Genomic DNA, 19,325 nt, shown 5'->3' on the forward strand with positions numbered 1-19,325 from the left:
ATTGAAGGAAGGGAAGGCAGAGGAAGATTGAGAAAAAGTTAAAGTCGTGTTGTATTAGGAACTCAAAGATAGGGCGCTGAAGAGAGCTGGTTGGCTTTACGGTTACTTCAGTAACAAGAGCCTAATTCTTAAATAAGAAGAATGTGCTATTCTACTTCAGTCACAATCTTGGGAAGTTGATTTGGTAGCCCGAGCGTCTTGCTCTATATTTAACCATGTCTGAAACACTGCACGATTTTTTGCTTTTAATCGATTTTTTGGATAATAATCGATCATATGTCTCTGAGTCGAGCCACCGACCGGGTCGTATGCTCGTGAACCTATTTCATAAAAATCGCTACAAAATTAATTTTCATAAAAAGAAAAATGATTTTGACAGCCTTTTTAGCTTCAGTTGGTTAAAGCTTTCATTTGGAGTGATACTAGCCAGTGAGAGTAGACGTTCAGATTATGCAGAAGTTGCGACAATCGCCAAATATTGTAGCCTATTGTGCTTAGGTGTTGCTAAACTGCTTTTTTTGCAGGCCAATGTAAAATAGGGGTTCAGAAAGAGACTTTTTTTGTTTAAATTATGAATACGATCTAGACGATTTGATTCGGCTTAATGTTGAATCGATTTACTTAAAATTCGCATTGAAATGAATTAATATTTCCTCCAGCTCAATGTTCACTCTTCACCTGTTGAAACAGCAGTGAAAGCATGAAACTCTAATGTTACACATTAATAGCAATTACAAATACATTTGACAAGTTCTGCCGGGACTTAGAAGTGTTGTACATTGTAATTTTAATTAATGTGTTTTTGTTATTGGCTCTGGATATTTGCTAAATTAATGTATGGTGAGATGTAGGCTGATAAGTAGTTATACTATAAAATACAGAGCTTAATGAACTTTCAGGATTGCAACCGACCAGGTGGTTTAGAATGCACGGACAACACACACGCTGTTGCTGATATTATTTTCATGCCACTCAGGGTGAAGGATACTAAATGGTAAGTATTAAATCTGTCATTTTTTGCCTTAAGCTTCCATTACTATCAGAATCGATGTCGCTAAAACTCACACATTCTTAATTTGAAAAACTACAAAATCTTGATTTTGATTGGTCGTAATTACAAATTTAAAAAGAAATAACAAATTCTGGATTGGTAATATAATTTAAACTTTACCCTGTTGGCATATCGTTGAAAGTTCAATACCATCAATACCTATTATTACAAGTTACGACGTTTTGATATTATATTGAAATTTCAATCCATGTGCTGCCATCTAGCGGTTTGTTGCTGAACGACGACAAATTGGCAAGAATCGACTATATTGCAGCGGTGTAAGCTTTACGTTCGTTTCTTGTAACAAAAAATTATTTCGATAAAGTCAAAATTGAAAATTTATTATAAAAGACTTTCCGATGATATGAATTTCCACCACGGGTAACATTTTTGGTGCGGCTATTATTTTTGCACTCCAACATGGCACAATAAGGCGTTTTTCTTTTTTATAGAATTTGCACGAAAGAATAACACAACCATACCATATAAAGCGAAATGGCGGACTTACCTTAGATAGGTCTTTCGAGACCTATAGTCGGCACGCGTCTGACGCTAATTTACCGCTTCTACTGTATTTGTTGTTGTGTGGGTTCAATAATATCAATACGTGAAACTAACTAGCTTAAATTGGATCTTTTTTATAATATCAAGTGACGGGACGAACAAGTCGAGCGCCTGATGGTTGACTTCACGCCTGTTCATAACAGTTGCAGTGCCACTAAGACCTTTAAAGCGCAAAGATCTGAGGGGCACTGCCAATACGCCCGTCACCCTGAGACAAGTTGACAAGTCCCACGTGCCTGTAATTTCACCAGCACCCTTACCCTTCAAAACTGGAACACAGTAATACTGACATTACTGCTTGGCGGCAGAAATAGGTAAGGTGGCAGTGCTACTTTGGACGAACTTTTTCACAAGAAGCTCTACTGCTACTAAAGGGTCTGATCTGGGTGGTAGCATTCCAAGAGTTAATTTCCTTGTTTGTCGTAATCGTGTGTAATGTCGGAAATTCCGGAAGTAGGTACTTTAATGTTATGACGGCGTGTCGTAAGTATCAAAAATAGTTCTATCTACTCCAACAGCTCAAAGCATCATGCATTTTGTCAACCAATTAACAGATGTTAGAAATTGTAATTACGAGATGCTTAAAATACTATTTCATCATAGGAACTGGGAGGTCCTTGTAGTGACATACGACGGCAAGCTGCGCGGGTACTTGGTCTCTCAGACTGATGGATTCAAGCTCCATCACACGTTCCGCTTCGGCGGCGCGGGTGGAGTTTCTTCAATGACGTATTGCGAGGCGCACTCCACGTTGTATGTGGCTGGGGTTCCACATAGTGGCAGCAAGGTAACTATTGAACAATCCATAGCATTCCTTAAAAGGTACACTGTGAGCTACATAACATCTGAAAGTGAGAGGTGAAGAATCACAAGTGCCTTTTTTTACATATCCTTTTATAGAGAATGAGGCTCTAATGGCGGCCACGGTCTACCTGAGAAGTCTCCCTGCAGGTGTCCCTGGAAAGGTTATTGATGTTATTGACGGACACAGTGTTTTCCATCACACTGATTTACATTTACAGGACCCTACATCCCCCCTTAGCGCGGGTATAACCGCGTGGCGCATTTTGAACGACGACCCGTTCTACAAGCTATCGGTGGTCTCCGACCAGCTGGAGATGCAGCTGGCCACTGACCGTTTCCAGATGTACATTCCATTTATATCATCGAAGAACCTAGTGAGTTTTTATTTACGATTTCTTTGATTATTCTTTAATACACCACATAAACAAATAGAGGATAAATGAATAGAACAGCATCAAAGTTAGATGGCTTGGTATATAAGAATAACACAAGACAAGAGGGATATGTAGGTACAAAACCTCTTGCTACTTCTTTCATTAAATGGTTTTGTCAATCTCGATGAATGTATTGGGTTTACTTTGACCTCGATTTACAATTTTATTCCCTTTTTGTTGACAACTTAGTGTTAAGTAGTCATTTTGTCTTATCAGGCTTTCATAGTTCACATGGTGCTGTCGCCGGATGGCAGTAAACTCGTCTGCCTACACTGCAACGGCGATATATCGGTGTGGCGTCTGCCAGTTCTGAAACAGTTGTACCGCTGGCCGTTGGTTACTCAGCCACAATGCGATCTGGATAACCCACTGGTGATAGAGGAGAAGGCGGTGAAGAAGGATATGTCCTCGTATTATGCTGCTGATGTCAATTGGTGGACTAACGAAGTGAGTACTTTGTTTTACAATTAGCCTTTTGTAATGTAAATGTCGCGGTTACTTGCTATGCGTGATAGAGGAATGATACTCGTGATGACATTACTACTCGTATAACATTTATTTGGCGAGTTGTGTAGTATGGGGAAATCCGAAACCATAGAAGATACAAGGTAACTGTCTTAGAAATCATGAAGTCTTTTTTGTGTAAACAATTTTGGCATAGTCAATTTTTCAACAACAATATACTATAATTTAACAAACGCACTACGGAGACAAGAAAACATTCGCGTTTGAGAAACGGAGTACGAATGACATCTATGGCGGCGCAAAAAATGTTTTTGATCCCGATTGTGTTACCAGTGTCATAAAATTATTTACAACCTTAAACATAGTTTAAAAAACAAATAAAATAATGTGAATTGTTCTAAGTTTTATCAGATTACAGCTTGAAAAGACTTCTAAACGTTTATTATCGTCAAAAATAGGAAACTACCATTTAAAAAGTATCTTTATTATCGAGTTCTTAGGTTTTCGCGATTGTTACACATAGGAAATGAAACGATTTTTCAGGTCCCAGGTAAAGGGCCCGAAACGTCGGTTTGTTTGAAATAACAAATATACGCGATTTAAATCCGGAAAAATAGTTTCATTTCCTAAGTATCTTTTTTGTTCAGTTAACCCCTTTGTTTACGTTTTGGATATCTAATGGTGATTCATATTGCAATGGGATTTTTAGATTTTTGTCCTAACGGTGAATTCAAATTCATAATGTATGAAGTCTTGTTTACATAAAAGCCGTGAAATATGCAAAGCTAGAATAATGGACTGTATTGGAGAAGATATATGCCCAGCACTATGGTTAATAGTAAAACTTTGTTTTCAGGAAATAATACTGTCGCGGTTCAGCGGCGCTGTGACAGTGTGCGATATCAAAGACATGATTAACATCTTGGGGAAGAAACCGGAGTTCTTTCAAGGCGCACCTCATGTAATTATATCTCACTAATCAAGTATAAGTGTGAACTACAGGCAAGTTTGTCAAACTTGTTTGTTTATTGCGCTGTTTAATAATTTGTGGTGCAAAGTGCACTTTTTTTTATAATATCGAGAGACGGGACGAACAAGTCGTGCGCCTTGTGGTAAGCTACACGCTGTCCACCACTCATCAGTTATTGGCAAGTTTAGTTGCCATCGTAAACAATACCTCCCGCTGTGAACTTTTTTCCCGCTTATTTTAGCGCGGTACTCGAATTGCCTTCATATTTTTGCTAGTATTGTTCGATATAACATATTGACTGGATCTTGATATAGGGTAGAGTAGAAATCTATACATATAAAATTGAATGTTTCTTTGCGTCTTTGTCCCCTATACCATATACATAGATAAGTAGTGTAACTCCATACAAACGTAGCAGCGCGTCTTGTATGTGTATACACACACATTCTATTGTAGTATTGAAGCGGCCACTCGATGTTTAAAAAAATTACATTAACTAGAAAACTTGTTTATTGTTGTGTTTGTGGTTAGTGTCTTTTTTATTATATCTAATGACGGGACAAACAAGTTGTGCGCCTGTTGGTAAGAGACACGCCTGTCCATGACAGTTGCAGTGCCACGTGTACTGTTATTTATTTATATACAGTGCTTCTACTTTAGCAATGTCTCTCGGCAAACTTCGTGTTTCGGCTAGACCGGACGCTTTCAGTCGAGTTGGAAGTATATCGAGTTGCTATTACATTTTTATTTATTATCCAACTTTGTCCTGGTACTTCCACCTTAATTTCTGCCGCCAAGCACTAATGTTCCGGTTTTGAAGGGTAATTGTGCTGGTGAAATTATAGGCACATGTAACTTATGTCTCAGGGTGACGGGCGCAGTGACAGTGCCCTAGAGATCATTGTAACTGTTCTGCACAGGCGTGTAGCTTAACATCAGACGCACGACTTGTTCGTCCCGTCACTTGATATTATAAAAAAAAGTGGTTTGTGTGGTTTAGGTCAATAGCCGATTTTTTATTTTATTTTAATAGGTAACTTGCGCTCTTGACGGAACCTTCATGGTGCTAGAGTGCGAGACCAACGTGCTGCCAGCGAAGAAATCAAACAGTAGTGAGAGCGTGAGTGTAATTTAAGTTTTCTTAATAAAAATAATATTAATTTTATTTATAAACATTTGATACGTTATTGCCTTTAAATACAGATGGAAGTAGTTCAAGCTGAATGCGAGGTTGAAGATTCCATGCTCGATCTGACCAAAGAGCTGATAAAGTCGGTGCTATACTCTATCACTGACATTGAGACATTCCAACCGCGGCCCAAGCGCATCACTGTCGTGTCCCGCATCTATCGATTACTGGGTGTAAAGAGTACCACACCTGATGAGCTGTTCTCTAGAAAGGTGAGTTTTTTTATTATTATCAAGTGATGGGACAAACGAGTCGTGCGCCTAATAGTTAAACTATATGCCTGTCCATAACAGTAGGTAGCAGTAGAGCTCCTTGTGAAAGAGTTCGTCCAGGGTAGTACTGAAACCTTACCTATTTCTGGCGCCAAGTAGTAATGCGCAATGATAGTGCCCCTCAGATCTTTTCAATTTAAAGCTCTGAGTGGCACTGTAACTGTTAGGGTGCTTATTCACCGCGAACATGTAATGTAACGTTCAAAAGCACAGGCGGTGGAGAGGTGAGCCGATCATTCGCTGCGCAACACTTGTAACATTCGGTAGCCTCCTTCACTGGGAGCAATCGCCTGTAATGTAACAATCTGTTCAGATTGTAAGGCTGCGACTCCACCAGGTATGGTGGAAATGTTTCAAGTCTTTACTTAAGTTAGGTGCCTGCGAGTGCCTTTGAGTACCTTTTTTTTTGAAACGCACACACTCAACATAGCCCCGCACTAGGGAAATCCTGTGTCGCGGGTGCCATGGACACATACATAGACAACCACATATTACACCCAAACTCACGAGAGAAACAAATGTAGGCCATACAAACATTTCTCCCGGCCCGGGAATCGAACCTGAGACGTCTGCGTGGCAGTCCGGCGTGGTAACCGTTCGGCCACGGAGGCAGTTAAATTTGGAGTGCCTTTGGAGTGCCTTTGGGTGCCTTTGTGTGCCATTGAGTGCCAGCGAGTGCCTTTGAGTCAAGGCTAGCACACAAGCAGTTACGTCACTTGATGTTATAGAAAAAAAGTGGCAGTGCCACTCAGAGCTTTAAATCGTAAAGATCTGAGGGGCACTGCCACTGTGCCTGTCACCCTGAGACATAAGTTGATAAGTCCCTTGCGCCTGTATTTTCAACAGCACCCTAGCGGCTTGTAGACCTCGTTGATCCCAGATCATATTAATAACTCATTTTCGCTGAAAATGATGATTACGTTAGTTACGGTATGGGGGGCAGTATGGAACGTACAATGTAAAAGTGATAATGTTAATATCAGATTGAAAGCGGTAACTACGCAGAAGCGCTCGCCCTGGCCGACACGTTTAATCTGGACAGCGATTTGGTATACCAACAGCAGTGGAGGAAGAACCCTGTCTCCACTGAGGCCATCCAGAAATATTTGGTAAGTAATGATAAAAATAATAACGCGTACACACTCATAGCGTCGCACTAGGGTAACAAATATTTCTCCCGGCCCGGGAATCGTACCCGGGACCCCCGCGTGGCAGTCCAGCTTGGTAACAGTTCGGCCACGGAGGCAGTTATTAAGTATTTTTATTATTATTAAGTATAAACTCGTTATTCTTTTTAAGTTACGATTCTAAGGGAAACTCAATCCATCATCTGGGGGACGTAAGCTGGAGTTTCACCTTTAAATTACGCTTACACGTTTATATGGCGAACGGCCATGGAGTGGATATCCCTGCGTGCAGACTTATCCCTTGAACGGTATAACTTGGGCCTTTTCAAGGCGAGAGTGAATAGGCATTAATTAGGTGTGCGTGCTCAATCGTCAACCTTATTGTCATTTTCTATCAAGTGAGATAGAGGTCAAATGCGCACTTGTTTTTTTATAAAAGACACAGAATTGTATTAAACCGGTCTGAAAAAGGGTTGAGTCGAAGAACCTTTTCGCTCTTATTGCATCGTCATAAAGTTATGCCGCCGCGATAAAGCTATTCATTTACTGTCAAATTCGAGTGTTAAACCGGCATTTAAAGCTTTTATCACAATAGTTAACATGACATGGACCGTAACGTCACATTTTTGATGGCTGCAAAAGACTGTCGCAGTGCCAAACATGGCCGCAAGATCACAGCTGATTTTAAAACATTTTGACAGTTCTGTACAGTAGTTTTATCAACGTAAAAATTGAGCGCGACAAACGAGATGAAAAGAAATAATAAAAACGAACAAATTGTAAAGTACAAATATTGAAAAAAAGGTGAGGAGAACATTTTTAATACAGTTAAATACATGAGAGTAATTAGAAACACGTAAATAATATAAGTAAAATATGTAAAAACTGAAACTACAAAAACCCGTTTCATCGTTTTCGCGGCGATGGTTAAAGATACGCAATTTTATATCATTATACTTGTTCTTGAGAACGAATGACTCTATTGTGGTATCTTACCGATTCGGTATTCGCAATAAAAAAAATGTAATAATGGCAACATAGCTTTATGAACTGAAATAAATATGTCACGGGGTGGTTTATCACACATTGCATGCCATGCTACGGCCGCTGGTATGCTTATGCCGATTCCGTTTTAATAACTGGGGTGATTTCTTAATAGTGCGGTATTAGTCTTAGAGTGGTTCAGCGATGACAACGCGAGACTGCATCGATACAAACGCGCGATTGCAGCGATGTAGTCGCGTGCTAGCATCGCTGCTAAAAGTCGCCGTCTGTAACCGCTCTTAGACTGCTAACAGATTGATTGCATGTCCGCAGTTAAATGTGTTTGCAGTGAAGTCGTAATCAACTTCATGCAGCCGAGTCGATTTCGACTGCATGCGGTTAATGCGTGAAGTCGTTATCCGAGACCTCGATTGCATGAATTTGATCTTGGAAATTGACCTCAGTATTGGTCCCATTTAAATTTGAAGAAAATATTCCACCTCTAAGGGTAGTAAACTAGGGGATGAATCCAATTTTACGCACTTTCCGGTAACCAATTGCAATAAAACTTGGCAAATAGATGTAATTCGAAAAAGATGTAACTTTTGCGGTCGGTTTTTTCTTATAAACAAGTTGTTATTTACTACACATGTCGCACTCGCCACATTTTTTAACTTGTTCAAACGTATTAAATTTATATTTCATCACCCTCCACATTGTCGTATATATGTCGTAATGTGTAACGCGTACGATCTTATTCGGTTTTCAAAAATGATCATTCACCTCTAATTGTCGTATACTGCTCCGGCATCATCAACTCCGTCCACATATGAACCTAATAATAAATCTAGTTAATTTATTTCCAACAAATGTCAAAAATGAAAAGAAAGGGTAACAAATAAAATATTGGTGACTTCGGCGGCCCAACAGGTTCTAAACAGGACTTGTTTTAGGTTTGATAATTGCACCAACTACTAAAAATCCGCGCGCCCTAATTCGTCCGAACGCTGTAAATCTCCAATTAAAGTTCCGTTATAAAAGTTGCGGAAGCAGAAACTGGAACAGATGTGAAAAAGCATGCCGAACTTTCGCAATTGCGGAAGCAGAAGTCTGTTCCATCACTAACGTGTATATGTATATTATGTCCAGAGCAAAGTGTCTAAGAAGATCTGGGCAGTGCACCAGTGCGTGGACAGGTTGCCAGAAACTGTACCAGCGGCCAAAGAATTACTGCATTTCGGCTTACAACTAACCAACGAACGCATTTTGGATGGTAAGCTAATGTCGACGATTTTTCCACGCCGCCGAGAGTTTTACCGGCGGCATACACATTTTAACAAAAATAGCCGGATTTGATTATCTATATTGAATTAAAATGAAACACTAAAATAAGTCTCCTCTTTGTATTTTTCATAAACATAGTTCTAAATACAGTGTATGTATGTATGAATTTACAAAAACTGACAATCCTATCGAACTTGTGCTCAGCAATTGGATGAATGGGTCGAGAATGATTCAAATTAAACAAGCTCGGCTATTTATTCCATGAGCGTGAAAAATATTCAGTCGATAGTCGATAGAATATTTATCGACTGCAATCACTAGCTGCTCGCATGCGGGCAATACTTTTGCGCAATGAACTAAGCCCCCGCTCCGGTCGCCCGCAGCCGCCCGAAACCGAATACCGTGGTAACTCAAAATTGTGGAATTGAGAATAAAAAAATTCTGAATGGATCTTATTGCGAATAATTGTAGTTATATTTTATTTATACATAATATTTTTAGTTAGCCATTTATAAACGAGAATATCTATTTATTGGTTTCATTCGGTAATTTTTTGAACTTTAAAATCGTGTTCTCAATTTCACAATTTTGTGTTACGACACTCATTAATGTTTGTATGCCAAATATTTGATCGGCCGTAGAAAAACTAATTTGTTACTGTCAACGTCGATAGAACCCGTGTTTTTGCAAATAAATGAGCTACTTTGATTTAAACTTTCATTTCACACATTATTTGATTTTTAGTTCGGGACTTAATCATGTATAAAACATATTTTAATTACCTCGAATACTTCGATTTCGATACTTGATGTCGTTTACATGTATCGAGTATATTAATCAAAAATAGAGACGAAGTGTCATTTATTTTGTTTCAAAACTATTCTGCTAAATCATTACTGTGACAACTGCGCTCCGATTGGCCAGCCCGAATTCGAAACAAATTGACAGGTGTCGTCAATTGTTTCACTTCAAATCGACCAGTTTAACTAGAGCTGTGCTATAATGGACGAAAATTTCATATTTAATATTTAATTATAGATGAAATGTGATTCAGTTTGTTTTGTAATTAGATGTTTTGCTGTTTTTTTCCACACCACCGAATGGAACAGCCCCCCATAGTTAGAGATGTTATCTTTATCACAATAAATACAGAATATTTTTGGAATATACGGAGTCGTACACACAGGTCAGTTGTTGGCGTAATTAATATATGTTTTGTATATGATTAAGTCCCGGACTAAAAATCAAATAAAGCTATGAATAAGCTCATAATCTTACGTCATTATTTCTGACAGAAATTAACAAAGATCGCGATGAAGACGACATAAAGGACCTAGATGACATTACTTTGGAGGATCTGAACGCTTACACCAGCGAGCTGCTGCGTTGTCGACATGTCATGCTCTTTTATAAGGAACGACTACGTCTGTACGAGGTAACTTGCTTTAGAAGAATAACTTTCTCGTGTTATAGGAATTGTTTCTTCTTGTTTTAATGAAATAAGATGCTCTTACGTTAAACGGAAAAATGCATTTATTTTATAATTTATAATGTGGCTCCACACTATGAGCAGTGCGCATCCCTTACAGCCAAAATGATTTTTTTTTTCTTTTATTCTTCCTTTCTTCTGTCTGCCTACGAACAGTTTTCTTGTTTATACATATTTCCACATTAAATGTCTCAATTCTAACCAGCTAAGTAGCAATAAGGCCGCCTGTTGTACATTAGCTTAATCTGTGATGCACTAATGTCATCTCTTTTCATGCACTAATTTATGGTACAAAAAGCAGGTAGATTAAAAGTCTCAAATTAGACGAACTTGTATTTTGGGAGGCAGTTAATTTACATGAATACATCGAGTATGTAACCAGAAATAGAAGCAAAATGTCATTTAATTTGTTAGAATATTATTCTGGCAAATCATTACGATGACAGCTGCGCTCCGATTGGCCAGCCCGAATTCGAAAAAATGACGGGTGTCGTCAATTGTTTCACTTCAAATTGACCTGTTTAACTTTAGCTTCGACAATCGCAAAAATTACATATTTAATATTTAATTACCGATGCAATGTGATTGCGGTTGTTTTGTAATTAGATGTTTTGCTGTTTTTCCCACGTCACCGAATGGAACAGCCCTCATTGTTAGAGATATTATGTTTATTACAATAAACACATAATATTTTTGGAATATACGGAGACGTACACACATACTATTTCAGTTTTCTAATTTGTGATTTGAACGCTAACGAGAGTTGATATTTGAAAGTGATATAAGGCCCATTTACCTGATGATTTTCCAGGGATGGCCCTTATTTCGTCTCTGTTTCTGGTTATATACTTATTATATTATACATTTTCTACACTAGGTTTAAAATTCAGTCGTAATGAGCGGAGTAAGCGTATTATAGTAATAAAAAAATAGCAATAGGAATACTTAGGACATGTCTGTAAGAAATTTGAAAAGGTATATTATAAAAAAAATACGCTGTGAGGGTCATATTGACTTAAGCGTCTTACAAAAAGGTGGCTACGTTAGAAGTCAAGTGGATTAGTAATAACTTGCCCAGATAACGTTCGATGTTTTCTACAAATACCCTTATACGTAGTTTTTGTGGATAGGCGATCCTCAAGTGCGAGAAATCAACGTATGTGAAAGATGAGTACGACCGCCTGCGCAGCAATAGCATTGTGCGCAGTGCCATGGAGATCGCTAAAGAGGGACGCATCGAAGCGCTCACTTGCCTCTGGCCGCACATAAAGGTAATATTTACTACTAAGTAGTCTACTAAAGTTTATCAGTTTTTATTGTTGTCTTATTCAGATACAATAATATGCTCCGACGTCATGGCATGTTTACACAGGGTCAACTGTCGCTTTCGGCATACTATTTCGCCTTGCCAAAGGAGGCTCAGTGGCCTCGCTGTTTACAATTAGTCGACCAGTCGACCTGGTATAAACGCGCCATTAAACAGAAAAACGACACGGTTACAGAAGACTGTGTACAGAATATATAAAGAGTCAAGGAGCGTCTCAAAGTTGGCATCAAAGTCATAGATCGAGATTCGTATTCCGAATTCCTAATCTCTAATAAATACTCGTAAAGTGCAAGACATGGGAGTTAACATGGATCGCTGTATATGCTTGTGGTAAGAAAGTAAAGAAAAAAATTAACATTCTTACACTAGTGTCACAGTACATTTATGAAAATTTAATTTATGTTGAGAAGAGTTCTTAGGTTTTCGCGATTGTTACACATAGGAAATGAAACTATGTTTCCGGATTTAAGTAGCGTATATTTGTGTTTTCAAACAAACTAAGGTTTTGGGCCCTTTACAGGTCCCATGGTCACGGTTGACTTTTTATTGATTATGTTAAGAAGAATAGTTATTAAATTTTGATTGAATGTCAGAATGTTTCACCACTATGACATCTAATTATTTTTGTGAAATTACTCCACTAGTTTGTTATACGAATACTTAGAAAAAAATCCTTTTTATGAAATATTCTGACATTCAATAAAATTTTAATTACAGTTAATAGCGACATATCTAGCCAGGGCTGGTAGCTGTAAAGGTACCTAACTGGGTGACGAAATACTTTCGTCTATAATTCTATAATAATTCGTTTCGTGGCTTAATTGGCCTCTGACACGGTTTGCTAGGAGACGTCGGTTAAAATTCGGCTGGATCGAATGAATTTTTTCTAAGTGTTCGTTCTTTTTATTAATAATTATAGGAATAGTAATTTTTTTACGAAAAATTGTGATAAAAAGGTTTATACTTAATAATTATACAGCTTCTGCGTACTTAGATAAAAAAATCCCTGGCAATTAAGTGACCCGTTTAGCTCTTGCAGATCTCGATCTACGATATTTGAAGTAAACAATGTAAATGATAAATGCGCATTGTGATATTAGGGAGAGCCCGAGCGAATTGCATATGCAGTTGTATTTACATATGTGTTTACAGAAGAATTTGTGATTTTGTATTCGTGGTTTTTACTGCAACGGCACATTAGTACGTATGCAATTCCGAGCTTTCATAATATGACTATGCAAATGTTTATTTACAAAAAGGAACCTCCTGGATTTCCTTACTCATTCTTTTCAGGGGAATCTGCCTTACGAATAAGCAGTAGAGTTTAATCAATGTGACGGGACAAACAAGTCGTGCGCCTGATGGTAAGCGACACGCCTGTCCATAACAGTTGCAGTACCATTCAGAGCTTCAAATCGCAAAGATCTGAGGGGCACTGCCACTGCACCCGTCACCCTGAGACATAAGTTGACAAGTTCCATGTGCCTGTAATTTCACCAGCACCCTTACCCTTCAAAACCGGAACGCGTAATGCTGCCATTACTGCTTTCTCGGCAGAAATAGGTAAGGTGGCAGTACTACCCTGGACGACCTCTAGAAGAAGAAGATTATTTGACTTTGAGAGTTTGATTTTGATGATAACAAATTAATCTACTTCCAAAGACCATCCCGATGCAACTTGCGGTACTCAGCAAGCTACCAGAGACAATCAACCCGATAGACTACCAACACCTACTGCCGGTGCGTCAGCCCGTGCAGTGGTTCGAGAAGAAATCACCAATTAAACTGCAAGCCGATGAGCACGAGAACGATTGGTGTAGGAAGGAGATTTTCAGGTTATTTCAATTTGAAACTAATTTATTAAATAATTTCAGAGAAAATTTGTTCTTAATAATAATACACACACTGGCACATTTAAAAAAAAATTAGTAAAATCCCCAAGATAATGCAGTGTTGTTTGAATTTTTTTTAATTTTTTTTTATTTTAGGACTCGCGTGAAAGCAAATAATCTCAATATAGAGTACTAAAAAAACGGTGTTCCTGGAATTACATCTATTTGTCAAGTTTTATTGGATTCATTCTCTAGTTTACCACCCTTAGAGGTGCAATATTTTCTTCAAATTTAAATGGGACCAATAAGAGGTACCGTCTTTCCAACAAAAAAAGAATCATTGAAATCGGTTCATAATTGCACAAATTGCAAAAACAGTACAGTCGAATTCGGAACCTCATCCTCTTTTTGAAGTCGGTTAAAAATACGTGGAAAAAAGTTGCTATTGTCAATTGCAATGTACACTTTTTCCTTAGCCTTATATTATAATAAAATGGGTGTTTTTGGTATACAATTTTGTACATTTAAGGAGGTAGGACGATTGTTGATAATAATGTTAAAGCTAACTGCCTCCATGGCCGAATGGTTGCCAAGCTGGACTGCCACGCAGTGGTCCCGGGTTCGATTCCTGAGCCGGGAGAAATATTTGTATAGCCTATATTTATTTCTCTCGCGAGTTTGTGTGTTATTTATGGTTGTCTTTGCTTGTGTCCATGGCACCCGCGATACAGCGTTTCCCTAGAGCGGGGCTATGAGTGTCTGTGTTATTGCGTTATATCATGGACCTACGAACAATTATTTTATTGATAATGCACTCACAACTGTTGGATAGCGTCCGCACTTTTTAAGCTGCCTAATAAATCACTCTTTACGAACAGATCAATCTGGAGTTCAAACTGGTCTGAAGAGACAACGCCAGAAGCAGAAACGGCGTCTGAGGAATCCGAGATGGACGCAGTATCTGCATGGTATGATAAATGTTTTGTGCATTCATTTTGAACGAGTGAATGAATGAGTGATGCAATTCAATATTCTTTATTGCACATTAAAATTACAATTATAACAGTAATTTAAATAAAAAATATATAAATAAATAACTTGAACTGAGTAGTAGTAGTAGAGCTCTTTAGAGAAGTACTGCCACCTTACCTATTTCTGCCGCCAAGCTGTAATGTAAGCATTACTGTGTTTCGGTTTAGAAGGGTAAGGTTGCTGGTGATAATACAGACACATGGGGCTTGTTAATTTACGTCTCGTAGTGACGGGCGGAGTAGCAGCGCCCCTTAGGGTTAAAGCACAGAGCGACACTGCAACTGGTATGGATAGGCGTCGCTTACCACCAGGCGCACGACTAGTTCGTCCTTTCACTTGATATCATAAAATAGCACATTGTGTATTAAGGACGGTAAATAAGACATCAGCAACGAGGGCCTATTAGAAGCCCGAAGCCGAAGGCTGATGGCTTTAATAACTCGAGTTTTGTATTTTTTACCGTCCGTGATACATACAATGCTTTTCTTCACATTTGCGAGTAAATAAATGCAATGTTTATTTCTTGTATGAATAAATGTGATTCACAACACAACAATTATGGCGGGGTTTTTGTTTTTTTTTTCATCATCAGATAATACAACTCGAACTAAAATGTTGCAAAACGCACAACGTATTTTTAGCTCTTATTACATGAATATAAATCCGGCTTAAAGGTTTTTGATAACTGTGGTGATAACCTGTCTTAACCGAACAGGTACAACAGTCGCGCTAGAGAAATCGAAGAACGCAGCGGTTTGGTGTCTCATGCGTTAAATCTAGTCACTATTGCGTCTGTGGGCGGAGGCGTCGAGGGCCTGGACAATATCATGTTCTACCTCCTCACGTTGGACACATTGATCTATGACATTAATGTGGAGAATGTCACTTTGAAGCAGTTGAAGAAGCTTTCTACGCTGGAAACTTGCGCGCTTTTGATGGAAATGGTGAGTTGGCGTTTATTTTAATTTCCTCTCTTAATAATGAAACATTTATAAATGCCTCGTAGTCCGAACAGTTAATATGCTGCACCCGGGCCTGGAGAAATATTTGTGGGCCTACATTCATTTCTTTCATGAGTTTGTGTATAATTTGTGGAGTTGTCTATGTGTCCATGGCACCCGCGATACAGGGTTTCTTTAGTGCGAGGTTATGACGGTGTGCGTTATTATTATTACTTTATTATTTTAGTAGTACCCAGTGTTGAGTCATGGAATAATTTCCACTTTAAAAAAATCATATTTTTCATAAAAATAAATATTTTTCGGATATTTTTCCTGTAATTTTCCGCATTTGACGTTGACACCTGTCAAAAGTCGAAGTTACTGAACGATAAATCATTTTAAATCTCGAATTTCTATGTGTGGCGTTATGCTAAACAAATTTATTTTATAATTCACGCTAAATAACACTTCAAAAGATATTTCTAAACGTAGAACATAATATAAGCCTTCGAAATTATATACACTCAATACTTGAGCTATAGGTCCATGCTATTACCATTTATTAATTAACATAAGAATAATAAAAGGAAATGAAGAAATAACAAAATTATGAGAAAACTAAATCAGTACGTATTTGCATGCAAACGGAACACGAATTGTGTGTATCAGTTTGTGCATGCGTGCGTGCTTGTGTGTGTTTGAATGTGCGCTTGTGAAGTAACCTTACGTTAAATGCAGTATTTACATATTGATATTTTTGTACCAGAATCGCGGACTAAGTTCTCGATTCCATAATCGAGATATAAATAAATAATAAATAAATATTTGTCAACCATTGACTTACAAATAAATGGACGACGGGTCTAATACAAAAACCACGAAAAAAATGTCCCAAGTCAACCTATTCGAAATTTAAATTGTTATGTCATCGCAGTATCGCGCTGTCCGTAGAACAAATGAAGACTAAAGCGGAGTGTCGCGCTCTGTATACGATTTTAGCGCCTTACAAGTGCGGACACTTTTTAGCGCGGACCCGACGTCCATATAATTGTAAGTCAATGTTGTCAACTATAAAAGTTAAGTAACTAAAGCACTTGTGTCATGGAAATCGGAAACAATGACAGCACCACAAACACCCAGACCCGAGACAATGTAGAAGAGTTTTGTACATTGACCCGGCCGGGGATCGAACCCGGGACCTGAGAGATGGCGACACCATGAAAACCGGCGTGAAAGCTACTCGACCACGAAGGTCGTCATTATATCTATGACATCGAGTATATAACTAGAAATAGAGACGAAGTGAGGGCAACTAAATCCTTGGCAACTCATCATGCAAATGGGCCTTATATCACTTTTAAATATCAACTCTCGTTTGCACTGAAATCACAAATTGTAAATCTGAAATAGTAGAGCGCCAACAACTGACCTGTCTGTACATCTCCGTATATTACAAAAATTTTCTGTATTTATTGTAATAAAGATAATATCTCTAACAATGGCGTGCTGTTCCATTCGGTGGTGTGGGTAAAATAGCAAAACATCTAATTACAAAACAAACGGAATGACATTTCATCGGTAATTATGTATTAAATATGTAACTTTTAAACTTTTGGTTTATTATAGCAAAGCTCAAGTTAAAGTGGTCGATTTGAAGTGAAACAATTGACGACATTCGGGCTGCCCAATCGAAGAGCAGTTGTTATCGTAATGATTTGGCAGAATAGTTTTCAAACAAATTAAATGACATTTCGTTTCTACTTCTGGTTATATACTCGATTATCTTTGATGAGACACAATAATAAACACGTGAACGCTTCAATTCTGGAATGAATGGCGCGTGTGACGTCGCGCAACACGAGTGCACCGCGAAATTATCCGAATGTGCGCGTCCGTATACGGCACGCGGCAGGCGTGCACACATACAAGCCGCGCTGTTACATTTGTACGGAGTTACCATACTTGACTTATTAAAAAACGAAACCAAAAGCAACAAATGTCTTTTCAGTCGACACCAGCGACTTTCGTGGCAGACTTGAAGCAGTTCGTCATCCCATTCCTGAAGCGGTACGAGAACTTGACGCAGACAGCAAACGCGTGTCAAGTGCATCTCATGGACTACCTTGAGAGTATAAGTGTCAATGACCTTTCATACATTCTGTTGGTAAGTTTATTGCAAATTGCTTAATTTTTAATAGTCTTTAAGTACAGACTTTTTAAACACAGGCTCTTGAAACTATATAAAGTATTTTTGTGAAAAGATTGGGAGCCATTCTCCAACCTCTTTTCGCGTTTGACTGTACCCTACACTAGAAGTAGGCATAGATAATAGGTAGGCGTAGATAAATAAGCATGTAAAAATATAAAAATGCCGAAAAACAAATGAAATTGCACCGTGCAGTGGCTAAGTGTAATACTAACTAAGCTGCGTTAAAATGAAATGATGAAAAACAACTACAGAATATACCGACAAAATTGATTCTATTTGGCAAGCAATCGAGAACTAGTTCATATTACAATTTTTTGAAAAAAAAAAAAAATACCGAATATATATCTCAGTATGCCAGTAGCAGTATAGTTCCTTGTGAAAGAAGTACTGTCACCTTATCTATTTGTGAAGCCAAGCAGTTATGAGAGCATTACTGCGTTCCAGTTTTGAAGGGTAAGGGAGCTGGTGAAATTACAAGCACGTTGGACTTTTCAACTTATGTCTCAGATTGACGTGCGCAGTGGCAGTGCTCCTCAGATCTTTGCGATTTTAAGCTCTTGAGTGGCACTGCGACTGCTATGGACAGGCGTGCCGCTTACCACCAGGCGCACGACTTGTACGTACCGTTACTTGGTAGCATAAAATAGTACATTGTGTATTAAGGACCTTGAATAGGAAATTACTAACGACGATCTATTAGAAGCCCTAACTCGAGTTTTGTATTTTTTTTAGCGTCTGTGATAATACGAGGTTTTTTTTCACATTTGCGAGGAAATAAATGCAATGTTTATTTCTTGTATGATTAAATATGGTTTACAACACAATAATTATAGCGGGTTTTTGTTTTTTTTTAATCATCAGATGGCCAGCTAGATATTCTTCCATAGATAATATAACTCGAACTAAAATGTTGTAAAAAGCAAAGACGAGTACAGCCATGTTGGTTTGTAAAAAAAAATTGCTACATTTTTATATAGAAAATAATTAAAAATCAATTATAAGAAATTCTTAATAATAAGTATTTAAGTATATAGCTGAATTGCAATTAAATTTCTGTTTAGATAACATTTTAAGCGAATATTTTAATTTTGAACATAAGTAACCTGGAACTTGAACCTGACTTATGTGAAGAAGTATGTCGTGCTACAAAATAAAAAAAACTCCTTACCGACCATAGCTGTAATGGGAAGAAAAAAGGCCCGAGGGTTTTATTTAGGGCATTAAGCCCGATATACATTTATCCGACGTGTAGTGTCGTGACGCGTCAGAACGGTATGGGCTTCATACACAGCACAAGGCGTCGCATTAGATTGCGACACACTAATATAAATCTAACCATATTAAATATATG

At 38.1% G+C, this 19,325-nt stretch overlaps 1 protein-coding gene across 1 annotated transcript in view; it reads left to right on the plus strand.

Annotated features, from left to right (window-relative positions):
• Window positions 1–19,325, plus strand: part of LOC113230042 (neuroblastoma-amplified sequence-like) — a 39,160-nt gene that overhangs the window by 7,231 nt on the left and 12,604 nt on the right. Inside the window, exons 5-19 of the mRNA XM_026463772.1 lie at window positions 900–994; window positions 2,219–2,402; window positions 2,638–2,793; window positions 3,070–3,300; window positions 4,175–4,279; window positions 5,322–5,408; window positions 5,492–5,689; window positions 6,733–6,858; window positions 9,010–9,133; window positions 10,440–10,579; window positions 11,764–11,904; window positions 13,623–13,795; window positions 14,671–14,760; window positions 15,540–15,768; window positions 17,774–17,929. Coding sequence (XP_026319557.1) covers window positions 900–994; window positions 2,219–2,402; window positions 2,638–2,793; window positions 3,070–3,300; window positions 4,175–4,279; window positions 5,322–5,408; window positions 5,492–5,689; window positions 6,733–6,858; window positions 9,010–9,133; window positions 10,440–10,579; window positions 11,764–11,904; window positions 13,623–13,795; window positions 14,671–14,760; window positions 15,540–15,768; window positions 17,774–17,929 — 2,235 coding nt within the window. The remainder of the gene's footprint in view (window positions 1–899; window positions 995–2,218; window positions 2,403–2,637; window positions 2,794–3,069; window positions 3,301–4,174; window positions 4,280–5,321; window positions 5,409–5,491; window positions 5,690–6,732; window positions 6,859–9,009; window positions 9,134–10,439; window positions 10,580–11,763; window positions 11,905–13,622; window positions 13,796–14,670; window positions 14,761–15,539; window positions 15,769–17,773; window positions 17,930–19,325) is intronic.

This window comes from Hyposmocoma kahamanoa, unplaced genomic scaffold, assembly GCF_003589595.1.
Source record: "Hyposmocoma kahamanoa isolate Upper Pololo Valley unplaced genomic scaffold, ASM358959v1 63, whole genome shotgun sequence".
Classification (NCBI taxonomy): Eukaryota; Metazoa; Arthropoda; class Insecta; order Lepidoptera; family Cosmopterigidae; genus Hyposmocoma; species Hyposmocoma kahamanoa.